Genomic DNA, 12,619 nt, shown 5'->3' on the forward strand with positions numbered 1-12,619 from the left:
AATGATGTTTTTGCAACAAGGGATACAAAGTGATAAGCTTGAATAAATTTAGGGGCCATTTGAGAACAAAGACAAGTCATATCAAGTTCAAGGGCCATTTATGAAATTATAATTTGTCGTTATAGAATTATTTCCGACTCTTAGAAATGTGCTTTTACTTTATTCGGTGTGTGGTCTTTTCCTACTTTATGTAATGTCATAGTCTGTCTGTTAATTATTTAAGTGTAATTATTTAAGTGTAAATAGTATGCAATCTTTTCCTATAAAAGGGCTTGTAATCGATTGTAAAGATCATCGAATTCTCATACAAATAAAAAATTCTGTTGTTATTTCCCTCATGTCTCTCTAAACACTCTCTTTCCGATTCTCTTAGCCTATCTCTTAAGTTCCTAGTTCTTTGAAGCACTTAATATTATATCCCATATATATATATATATATATATATATATATATATATATATATATATATATATATATATATATATATATATATTGTTGCCGACCCACCACCTCCTGTCGGACCACCACCCAAACCACCTCCGGCGACATAGATCTGAACCAATTCCGTCCAACCATATTTGCAACGTTGTTGGATATGAAAACCCTAAACTTCGTCGCCGTTGTTAAGATTCGTCGAAAACCCTATCTTACCGACTCTCCACCTCCAGAGTAGGAAGCCACCGTCTGATTCCACCTCAAACATAAGAAACCACCATAGCTATTTATGTCATCGTTGTCCTTAACTCATGTATGAGGTGCATGAGGGGATTAACATATCCTTTTTAACAGGAGTTAAGTCTGAGGACCATTTCTACACATAAATCACTCCAAAATGACCATGAATCCAAAAAACTTGGGGTTTGGATTAAAACCCCAAAATTTTACATACCATAAGGATCATTTTTGCAATTTTGTCTAAATATAATAAGGGCAATTTGAACTAAAATCCCAAAAAATTGTATATCACAAGGACCATTTTTGTAATTTTGTCTAAATATAATACGAACAATTTTGTCTTTTCAATTTATAAAATCACAAACAAACTAACTCAAAAGGACCATCAATCTAAAAAAAATTGTAATTTGAACTGAAAAGCTATAAAAATTAAATACCACCATTTTTGGAAATTTTGTTTTTTTTTTTTAAATAAAAAGGTCCAAGACGGATTTTTACCCAAAACCAACCGGTCTAGACCAGTTTTGCTCAAATCGTATAACCAAAAACCGACCCGAAGATCAAAAAAACGATTCAGGTTCACATGTCCAAATACTCACCCACCCCTATTCTAGTGTCCACGGTTCAAGGTCTATGGATTACAATTTAAAGTTTGGAGTTCATGGATTATGATATATAGTTTACCATTTATAGATTTTAGGATTTAAAAGGATTCCGTCAATAGTTATGGCGTAAAGTTTAGGATTTAAAAGGGCATAATTTGATTTCTTATCACAATTGATTGATATCTTAATATTTTTCGTCATAAAAAGGTAAAAGGTTATTTCAATACCTTTCAAACTTTTAACCAATTTTAGATAAAAGAATCTAAATATATAATTTCTCACCTCAGGGAAATATTTTATTAGTCTTCCATTCCCACACAAAACAAGCGTTTTTGACATGACACCTACAAATTCCATACGTTCAATATTACACCACCTACCATAATACTATATTATGGATCACCCAACCTTCAACCTTTTACATAAAGAATTCAAAAGCTATGGAATCCCCGCCTCCTACCATCTTTTTTCTTGCCGGCCATCTCCTTCCCATGGCATCCCTTTTCCACCGTTGATAACACAGCCGCTAGCACCCTTTTTTCAGCAGCGGCGGTGTAGGCCTATCACCATAGCCACTATTAAAACCCCCTCTCACAATGGATGGAGATAGCTTACAAAAATATTTTTTTTAACTTATCAGTTCCAAACCGATATAAACCAACACAAGTGTTTGGATATATATATATATATATATATATATATATATATATATATATGATAAGTTGCTCCTTTCAACTTATCAAAAACTCCATGAGACTTATAGTAGTCCCATAACTTTAGGAAGCCTTTTTTTGTCGTTTTACCAAACAATAAAACTTATAACATTTTGATACCTTACCGCATAAACTAATCAAAAAACCGCATAAACTTTTATCTAAACACTGTTTTTAAAAACTCTTTTTTTTTATATCACTATAAGCTAATATGTTAAAAAACGTTTATCAACTTAAATTAGCACACACCCTCGAAGTTGGGAAGGATGGGTGTTTGAACTTGGAATAATAATATACTCGTACATAACAAAAAGGTTAAAGGGATTAAGTTTGAACGAAATCAATTAATACTATAGACGTGTAGGCAAAATAGATTATTACGCTTTAAAAGCGATGTAAAATTGCTTTTGAGTTTGTAAGGAGTTTGTTTTAGAATTTATTTTAAACGAATAATCAGATCACACAAGTTTACAGTATTTTGGTAATTACGTTTCAAAAATACCATTATTTGGGTTATTAAAAAACACAAATCCAGACATTCGTATGTTGAGATATTTAAGCCAACGGAATCAAAAATTTGACTGAGTTACGAACACAATAAAAAGCTTTGAACTGAGTTACGATTTTTTAAGCCGTAAAGAAAATATATCTCGCAAATTTTAAATACAAAAATCGAGATTTTGGCCATTACAATTTACAAGTTTTAGTTGTATAGTGTAACTACTATTTATCATTAACATTATCATTAAAAAAAATGCATATTCATACTCCAACCTCTTCCTCTCCAGTCCACCATAGTCATCCCAAAAATGACAAGGGTAGTATGATTTGTATAATTTAGTAATGAAATTTTTTATATTTTCCTTTATGTTCAAATACTTTTTTTAACTTTTTATCTTTTTGGAGCGAGAAAAAATGGATTCGAATTCCGTTCGGGTAATGGGAATGGAATCTTGAATTCCAAGTCCTTGAGATCATAAACTTAACATACCTCTTACCTCTTTTCAGTAGTCTTCAAAATGTAAGGCTCCAAATATTAACCTTTCTTCAGCTACAGATATTCTGCTGCCAATGCCATGTACATCAAAACTCAAAAAAAACCCCAAATCTCAACATTTTCTTTAACAAACCATTTCAATACTCACAGCTTATGTTCATTTAAAGACATTGTTTTTTGTACTCTGAAAATTTTTCATATAGCACTCTACTTGAGATTTCATGTCATTAAAAAATCATAACAATAAAAATCACATTGTTTATAACTAACATAAATTCATCTTTGTAACAGGAAAAACCGAAAGCAAGATGCTATAAGAAAAAATTTACATTGTTGCTTCTTGCATTTACCACATGTTTCCAAAAAAACATCAAGCAAATTTTTTTACATTGTTGTAACAGGAAAAACTGAAATACCTGAAATCCATAAATGAGGTCTCACTCAGGTGCATCACCTTCTTTGCCTTTGGATACACTGATTTAACTCACCAGTTGAATTTGAAGGCCAAGCTACAGTGAGACTTTCATTCTAAACCACAACAAGCATAAAGAAAAAGTAGCCAACAAAAAGTAAGCCAAATAATAACTAACACCCCATTTGCAATCATAGTTTAAAAAAAAAAAAAACAATGAAAAAAAAAAAGGTATGAGAGTTAAAGTCAAACATTTTTAAAGGAGGATACTTAATAAAAGTGAAAGAAATACTACTACATAGTTTCAAAATACTAGTAATTGTAACTGAAAATAGGGAAATACAGGTTTAACGATTCTGCTCTTTAAGCAAATGGTTACTTTTTTTGCTACAACATAATATTAGAAAGAAAACACTTCATTTGCATGCCGGAACTTGAGAAGAATCAGCAGGAGTCCAAAACAAAAACATGATGGAATGGAATGGAATCTGCACAATAAATATTTTGCATTATAAAAAAAAAAAAAATATATTTCAGAAAACAAGATTCCCAGCTGAAAACTCTTTGCTTTAACTGAAACGGAAAAACCATCATATTCATGACTTTATTACTTGTCCAAAAATTCATATAAAAAAAACATTTCTTCAAATATAATAATAGTTGCTAAACAAAAGTTTAAATATAATGCAGATGTGAAAACCGAAAAAACACTATGTAGTTATGCTCTTTAATCAAATACAAGTATACACATAAACACACATTCATAATCTTCATATATAATGGAGATGTCTTCTCTTTTTTCCATCAAGTGTTATAGATGATTTTAAATAATATTGGAGAAAAGAGGGCAAATTTGTAAAAAGTCAGGCCCCATTAAGTCCATCAAATCAAAAGTAAATAGCAATGCATGGGACTTCAATCAAAAGTTACTGCAACAAATGACTGAAATGAGAATTCATCTTTCTTCCCACATGGAGTTACTTGGTATGGCTATGAAAAGCACAACTAGAAGATGATAAAGCAAGTGTTAGTGATTAACAGCAAGTTATTTATAAGATTAATCAGTAAACTAAATGCATAAGAAATAAGTGATACAGACTTGAAGTTAGAAGATCGAATAATCATCAAACAGAAATATATACTAATATACCTCCTTGTTAAATAGAAAAAAGCAGGTGACTATATGAAATTAAGTCCTACACTTGCGTTTTCAAAGACCATAAATAACTAGAATGTAAAAACATATCTTTTTTGCCATAAAAAAACAAGAATTTTAAAGTTTCATACTTCTTTTTCGAAATTCCTTGATGGATCATTGGATTGTATAACATGATTGCTGAAGACTGACTGCTTAAAAGAACTCAAGAGAATGTAGAAATTTTTAAAAACACTTGCAGCCACGTTAAATCAGTAACATTTTGCACAAACAACAAATTTTAAGTAAACCAGATGATGAAAAGAGAGCAGTTTCTACACTCACCTAGTGACCATGGCCCATGTAAGGTGCACCACCTTGTGGCGGCCTATTGCCTCCTTGACCAAGCTGTGGATTTGGGTAACCACCCTGCATCCCTGGTTGACCACCATAGCTCGCACCTGCCTGGTTTCCATATCCAGCATTGTTCATCGGTGGCGGCATCCCCTGTGGAGGTCCACCAAGTCCTAAAAGATTCCCGAGTCCAGCTCCCTGAGTCGCAAGAAGTGCAGTCAACGCCTGCCCCAAAGCAGGAGTCAATGCCGGAGGAACAGCAGGGTTGTAACCACCCACTGATGGTCCAGAAGGTGCCATCAAATGACCTTGCCCTGCACCACCACCACCGCCACCTGAGTTGTTGTACTTGCCCTTTTTTGAAGGGTAATGATGACCACCACCACCACCACCATACTGTTGATGCTGATGCTGGTTGTGATGTTGATGATGGTTGTGATGCTGGTGTTGCTGTTGAAAGTAAGGTTTGTTTGGCTTTGGACCATCAACAGCCTTTTGGCAATTCAAATTGTGCCCTTCAAAGACCTTGTGGGGCTCTTCCAGAGCCTTTTTGGCACTTTCCACACTCTTATAGACGAAGAGAGCAAACCCTCTAGGCTTTCCAGTCTGCTTATCTAATCCTAATGGCCCATCCTCAACCTCCCCGTATTTGGAAAAGAACTCTAAAAGCTTCTGAGGATCTATCTCCGCAGACACGTTGCTCACGAATATTTTCCTTTGAGTGTACTCTGACACCGGAGGAACGGTTGGTGGAGGAGCTGGGATTGGACCAGCAGAAGCCAACTGACATGAGGTCATGCGGTTACCGATCTTCTTCTGAGGTTCCCTCAAAGCTTTCTGAGCTCCGGCCCTGTGTTTGAAGAGTATAAAGGCATAACCTTTAGATTTTCCGGTGACCTTATCTACCACAGCCTTACAATCTTCGATCTCGCCATATTTTCCAAACTCGCTCGTTAGAATCTCGGCGTTGGTATCCCAACCTAGACCATGCACAAATATCTTCCTGTGGGCAGGGTCCGCATCAGCGATCTTCTGAACGCTTTCAATCAAATCAGGGTGCTTTGCAACGGCCTCCTTGAGCAGTAAGACTAATTGTTCCTTTGAGAACGGCTCAAGAAGGTTCTCTACGGGTTCGTCCTCCAAATCCTCGGTTTCTTCTCCTCCATCGCCGTTGGTTTCGACCTTGACGTCGTTTACGGTGGCTTCTTCTTCGCTTTCTTCTTCTTCGTCATCGTCCTGAGGATCTTCTTCATCCTCTTCTTCTCCTTCTTCTTCTTCTTCTTCTTGTTCATCTTTTACTTTATTCTCCTCCAGATTATGAGCGATTTCGTCAGCTTCTTGCTCTAGCTCCTCCTCTTTAACGACATCATTATTGGCGATAGTTTCCTGTTGCTGTTGTGGTTCAATGATCTGCTCTTGAGGCTCCTCCTTGGGTACTGGTTCTTCAACGGAAGGTTGTGAAGCACGAGACTTTCGCTTCTTGGCCATGGTGGTGGGACGATAAGAATCGGTTTAGGGTTTCTTTCTTTGGGGGTTGAGAGTTGGGTGGTGGCTAGGGTTTCAGAGGTACGAGCCTCACCTGAAGGGATTAGGGTTATAAATTGATTGCAGATATAAGGGCACGTGTTTCGTCACCGCATGGTGCATCTATCTCCAATCTTTTAACTTCGGTTTTCAATAAGACCAAAGTATATTCTACATATTCTTTATATTTTTAATGGTTTTCTTTTTGAAAAATAAAACAATCATTCTCGGAAAAAAATTTCCAAAGTTTTTTTTTTTTTTTTAAAGTTTCTTTGATAGTTATTAATTAGGTTATAATTGATAGGTTTAGAAGTTGATGACAAAATTGCAAAAATGGTCCCTATGGTTGTTAAATTTCTGCAGTTTTGGTTCAAAACAAAATGTTGGTGCACGATTGATCCAAAATTGGATCTTTTTAGTGTTTTTGGTCCCTGTACACTTAAAATGACTATTATGCCCTTTATATTTGTATTTTTTATTTTCTATATTTATATTATTGTTTTTAATTATTAAAAGTCTCTCTCTCTCTCTCTCTCTCTCTCTCTCTCTCTCTCTCTCTCTCTCTCTTAAGAACACCCTCCAGGTGTTACCCTCTCAAGAACATTCAACATATCCCACCCTTATCATTTACCACCACGATCTCCTACTACCATTTTCGTTCACTACCACCATCCGCATTTCATCATCGTCATTTACCACCACCATCCACCTGCTACCATCCTTGTTCTCCACCATCCCCTTAAGAACACACACAATCATTCTTTCTCACTCCTCTTGCCATTATCTCCATTCATCACCACCGTTCGTTGCCGACTGCCCGACCACCTCCATCTCCCCTACCATCACCTCTCCTTTTGTAACCTAATAACCATTCGCCACCACCATTCACCTGAAAAATCAAACCAAAACATCGAAAAATTGACGGATTTATAGAAAATGGTGGATGTTGAACCACAGATCCATCTTTCTCCAGAGGTCGTCTTGAACTACAAAATTGTTCTATGCGCTGAAATGTGGATTGATGTTGATTTTGTTATCGAATGGCCGATGTTGCAAAAGGTAGCTTGAAGGGAACAAGTGAGGTTGATGGTGGCGACGCAATCAGAGCAAAAGAGAGTTGAGGGCCAGGGTTCTACTTCCCTGACCTCCTCCTAGATCAACTTATACTTCTTTCGAACAAGATGAGGATAAGAGGATACGAAGTCAATTTCAAGGATCTGAGATTGAAATTGCCCTCCTAATTCGAGCTAAAATCAAACATTGGTGTAGAAATCGAGCAACCGTGGGGAACGTGACGACGATCGATGGTGGTGATAGTCCAGTTGTTCTGGGTGGTCGACGACGGCGAATTTAGGGTTCTTCAGTTGAATCTTTCACTTGATTTTGTGATTCCAGTTGTTCGAGCCTAAGTTTGTTAATGACATCTAGATGTCTTACCGTCGTATCATGTATCTTGTTGTGGATCTCGCAATGGAAGCCGCCACCGGAGCTAGGGTAACAGAGTCGCCGTCGGAGTGGTGGTGATGGTGGTCCTATTTTAGGGTGTGGTGGAGTGTGACTTAATTGGAATGGGTCTGATGACGGTGGAGAGAGAGAGAGAGAGAGAGAGAGAGAGAGAGAGAGAGTTTATTTTGTTTTTGTTTTTTATTTTATTATAAGAATAAAAAATAAATTAATTAAATTAAAATATAATTATTTAAAGGGCATATTAGTCATTTTAGGTAGGATGTGGACCAAAAACACAAGAAAATACAACCATAAGGACCAAAACCACACAAGATATCTAAAATTGGACCAGTGGTACACCAACATTTCGTTTTGGACCAAAACTACATAATTTTGCCAATCACATGGACCATTTTTGCAATTTTGTCGAAGTTGATTGAATTAAAAGTTTTAACTAGGTTAACTTCTTGTTATTAGAACTTAGTGTTTGATTTTTCATCTAACTCACTATACAAAATAATTATATTACTTTTAAATAATATTTTTATAAAATAATTTAGATAATTAATTGATCTAAACAAAATAATTATATTACTCTCAAACAACATGTTTATATAATAATTTAGATAACTAATTGATCTAAACGGATAATAAATAATTACTATATATTTATATATAGTATCAATTTCTAAAACCTTAGTTACAGTTATTTTTCCTATTTTTCTTATTTGAACACTGAAGTCTTCTTCTTTTTTATTTTGCCACTGGAAATCCGAGTTTTATTGGTGATTATCTTCTTTTCCTCACTTGGAACTTCTACTTTGTTTCATGCTTATCTTCTCCTCCTCAGCATCGGTTGCCGCCTTTTGTTTTCGCCTCTGTCTGCTTCTGCTACTTGTCGTCTATGTTCTTCTTTAGGTATGTGTTGTATTTTTTTCGTCTTATGCACTCTCATGGCTGTTGTTTTATCTTGCAAACGATGTTTCTCTAGGCGTTTCGCTGCAATTGTTTCTCCTCATATACTATCTTCACCTGTTTGTAATGATTCTTTTGTTTTGCCTTCTTATGATGATGTTGGTGATTGTAATTTTGTTTGTAAGTCATGTTCAACTTTTTTTTTGGTTTGATGAAAGGGTTATATTTATCAGTTCCAGATTGTCCTGCTTATACACGTTGTTGTAGGTCTGGCTTTGTGGTTTTGTCATATCCACTTGTGCCTCCTGATTTTGTTATTGGCTTTGTATGATTTTCCCCCTTTTATGAAAAAAAATAAAATAAGGGTTATAATAATATGTTTAGTATGACATCTTTTGGGGGTAAGGTCGATGAGGCTATTAATAATATTGGTGGTCCTTATGTCTTCAAAGTCTCGGGTCAGATTTGCCATTGGATAGGTGCTTTTGGTGTCGTTGATGAGAAGGGTCCTAAGTTTTTACAATTATATATAGCTGATACAGAACATGAGTTGCGGAATAGGATGTCTGCCCTTCAAAAGACCAAAAATCACACTTTGGATCCAAAAATTGTTCAAGGTCTTATGGATCCTTTTACAGTTCATAATGAATATGTTAGAACCTTTAAAACTGCGAAAGATGTTGTTGCTGAGAAGAATTTGGTTGACTATGCAGTTTGTCTATTTAATGATGTTCCTAATTGTTTATATGGTCCTCCAGTTCTGGGTACATTAGGTTGTATTGTTGTTGGTGAGGATGCGGTTGGTAGCACATATGACATAGGTGTACATCTAGAAAAGGCCCTCCATGTAGGATTAGTAAACTGCATCCTACCTACATACCATTACAATATCCTATCATGTTTCTGTATGGTGAGACAGGTTGGTCTCCACGTTTGAAGCTTTATAATGACATGAGTAGTAAGGTTAGGAATATGACTGTTAACATGTACTACAGTTATCAGATACACGCAAGGAATGGTATATACTCTCTGTTGTTGAATTCATGTAGATTGTTTCAACAATACTTAGTTGATGCTTATGCCTGTATCGAGTTATCGTGTCTTGAGTTTTATGAACACAATCAATGGCAACTAAGATCAGCATATGTTAGTGGTATTTATGATGCAATATCACGTGGTAACACTGAAACCCGATCTGTTGGCAAGTGTGTACTTCTGCCTCCATCTTTTGTTGGCGGTCCACGGTACATCTACAGCCACTACTAGGATGCCCTTTCTATTTGTCGGGAATATGGGAATCCACAGTATTTTATAACATTCACATGCAATGTTAGGTAGCCAGAAATTACACGTTACATGATTTCACATCACCAATCTGATGTTAGTAGCAGGGCTGACATAATTTCGCGCGTTTTCAATATGAAAGTTGTTGCATTTAATGCGTACCTGAAATCTGATAAAAATTTTAGGCCTATTTCAGCATGTAAGTATATATAAACTTTATTTATTCATACATTTATATTTGTATTGGTTTTTATTCATGTGTTTGTAATATATTTTTCCATGCAGACTTATATACAATTGAATTTCAAAAAAGGGGTTTGCCTCATTGTTATGTGCTGATATGGGTCGAAGACTCTCATAAGATAAAGGAGCCTTCATCAATCGACAACTACATTACTGTTGAATTACCAAATCCACTTTGTGGGACAATCTTATATGGTATTGTTACAAGATATCTACTACATGGACCGTGTGGTTTGTTAAACAACAAGGCACCTTGTATGAGGGATGGTAAGTGTAAGAAGAAATTCCCAAAGGAATTTCTTTATGGTATAGTGTTTGATAAGGATGGTTATGCACACTATAAAAGAAATTCAGTCTCAAATCACACATTACTAAATGATATTGAAATAGATAACAGGTACATAGTGCCATATAACAAAAGGTTGTGTTGTTGTTTCAATGCATATATCAATGTAGAGTATTGCGATTGGAATATGATGATCAAGTATTTATTCAAGTATGTGTCAAAGGGAATGGAATGTGTTAAATTTGTAATTAATAAAGACGTTCAATCTTGTGAGCCTTCCACTTCTGCGCAAGGTATGGTTGTTGATGAGATAAAAGATTACATCGATGGTCGTTTCTATATCCTCATGAGGTTGTGTGGCGTATACTTGGTTATCCTATTCACAAGCATCCTCCTGTTGTGATCTTACCTGTGCATTTGCCAAATATGCAGTCAGTTTTCTTTAAAGAAAATATCCGTATTAAACAGGTTGTAGAGGATCCTAGCTTTAGTAGTAGTTTGTTGTTAGGTTGGTTTGAAAAAAAATAGGTGGGATGCATCTGGTCATAATCTTACATATGCCTCCTATCCTACTAAATATTGGTGGGATAAAGTTCAAAAAGTTGGAAAAGAAGAAAACGTTCAAACTCCCAAGCGCTTAGCAGTCTTATATTTGTTTATCTAACTGTTGGAGAACTATTTTTCCTAAGAATGTTACTTTGTCATCAAAAGGGTTGCAAATCTTATGAGGATTTGCATACTGCTTCAGATACGATGTATTATGATTCCCGTGGTGCATGTCATTAGGTCTAATAGGAGATGATAGAGAATGGATGGATGCTTTTATCCAGGCTTCTGAATGGGCAACTTCACCTCAACTACGTTCTCTGTTCTATTATATTCTGCTTCTCTGCGATGTTAATGATCCCATGTCTTTATGGTACATTAGGTGGTGAAACGACATATGATAAAGTCGTGCTTAGTTTCAATCATGAACAAATGTTGTTATCTCTGAATCAGGAACAACTTTATATTCACAACAAAGTTCAATATGTAGAAGAGAGACATGAACAAGTCATTATATTTGTTTATGGCCATGGAGGAATCGGCAAAACTTTATTGTGGAATACTTTGCTTGCTTGTCTCCATTCGAGAGGAAAAATTGCACTTGCTGTTGCTGCCTCAGGAATAGCTTCTTTGCTCCTTCCATCAGGAAGGACTGCTCATTCTAGATTCAATATTCCAATTGACTTTCCAGATTCATACGCGTGCAATATTAGAAAGCGTACAATGCTTGTTGAGCTACTAAAACGCACTTCTATTATTGTATGGGATGAGGCACCGATGAGTGACAGACGTTGTTTTGAATGTTTGGATCGGTCATTAAGAGATATCGTTGAATGTGAAATGAAACCTTTTGGTGGTATGTCAATGTTATTAGGTGGGGACTTCTAACAGTCGTTGCCCGTCTCTCCAAAGAGTACACCCTCCGAAATAATTTCTCTCACCTTTCCAAACCCATACTTATGGCCATATTTTGCATCTTGGTTACTAAAGGTTGGAGATGGAATAATTGGCGAAATTGATATAGTCGATAGGACAAATAGTAGATGGATCGAAATTTCTGATTCACTTCTTATACCTGCATCAGAATACAATGGAGATGTTCTTTAATTTAAAGTTTTGCCAAATGTTTTATCTGGTAGAGCAATTGTCTATCCCAAAAATGAGATGATCCAAAAAATAAATGACATGGTTTTGCAGAAAACCCGTGGTACTTCAAAGATATACGAAAGTGCTGATAATATTGAATACAATGGCAAGCAAAGTATAGACTTTAACAGTTTCTATGCATGGGAATATCTGAATGCCCTCACTTTCGCTAACATTCTTGCACACTCACTATCATTAAAAATCGACACACCAATCATGCTAATTTGTAATATAAACCAAAAAGAAGGTTTATGCAACGGAACAGGATTAATGGTTTTACAATTACTGCCAAATATGATTGAGGCATTAATTATTACTGGTACCTCTGTCAGGAAGAA

The 12,619-nt window shown here is 35.6% G+C and overlaps 2 protein-coding genes across 6 annotated transcripts; one reads left to right on the forward strand and one right to left on the reverse strand.

Moving 5' to 3' along the window:
• Positions 1–1,547: 1,547 nt before the first annotated feature.
• LOC145048828 (UBP1-associated protein 2B-like) lies at positions 1,548–6,523 on the reverse strand. 5 transcript variants are annotated; one of them, XR_013683058.1, is made up of 4 exons: positions 4,883–6,523; positions 3,407–3,518; positions 2,992–3,055; positions 1,548–1,840 (listed from the first exon to the last, which is right to left on the reverse strand). XR_013683058.1 is itself a non-coding variant. In XM_078997446.1 (2 exons), exon 1 carries the CDS (start codon positions 6,377–6,379, stop codon positions 4,883–4,885), a length of 1,497 nt encoding a protein of 498 aa, XP_078853572.1. In that variant the 5' UTR covers positions 6,380–6,521; the 3' UTR covers positions 3,656–3,890. The 5 variants fall into 5 exon arrangements, 1 of the variants encoding a protein (XP_078853572.1); XR_013683060.1 differs by having other exon boundaries at positions 2,985–3,055; XR_013683059.1 differs by having other exon boundaries at positions 2,992–3,058.
• Positions 6,524–7,351: 828 nt separating this feature from the next.
• LOC145045751 (uncharacterized) lies at positions 7,352–12,023 on the forward strand. Its single transcript, XM_078994075.1, has 12 exons — positions 7,352–7,474; positions 7,844–7,935; positions 8,603–8,779; positions 8,853–8,944; positions 8,995–9,101; positions 9,183–9,597; positions 9,696–9,794; positions 10,346–10,570; positions 10,760–10,959; positions 11,022–11,097; positions 11,376–11,485; positions 11,589–12,023. The coding sequence occupies exons 1-12, from the start codon at positions 7,352–7,354 to the stop codon at positions 12,021–12,023; spliced, it is 2,151 nt and encodes a 716-aa protein (XP_078850201.1).
• The last annotated feature ends 596 nt before the right edge of the window (positions 12,024–12,619 follow it).

The sequence above is a fragment of the Lactuca saligna genome, chromosome 5 (genome assembly GCF_052625555.1).
Source record: "Lactuca saligna cultivar CGN05327 chromosome 5, ASM5262555v1, whole genome shotgun sequence".
Classification (NCBI taxonomy): Eukaryota; Viridiplantae; Streptophyta; class Magnoliopsida; order Asterales; family Asteraceae; genus Lactuca; species Lactuca saligna.

Coding starts and splice junctions, on each gene's coding strand:
- LOC145048828 (XM_078997446.1), bottom strand. CDS start 6,379: ATGGCCAAGAAGCGAAAGTCTCGTGCTTCACAACCTTCCGTTGAAGAA.
- LOC145045751 (XM_078994075.1), top strand. CDS start 7,352: ATGGTGGATGTTGAACCACAGATCCATCTTTCTCCAGAGGTCGTCTTG. Junction 9,598..9,695: donor TGGTAGCACATATGACATAG/GTGTACATCTAG, acceptor ATGGTGAGACAG/GTTGGTCTCCACGTTTGAAG. Junction 11,486..11,588: donor ATATTCTGCTTCTCTGCGAT/GTTAATGATCCC, acceptor TCTCTGAATCAG/GAACAACTTTATATTCACAA.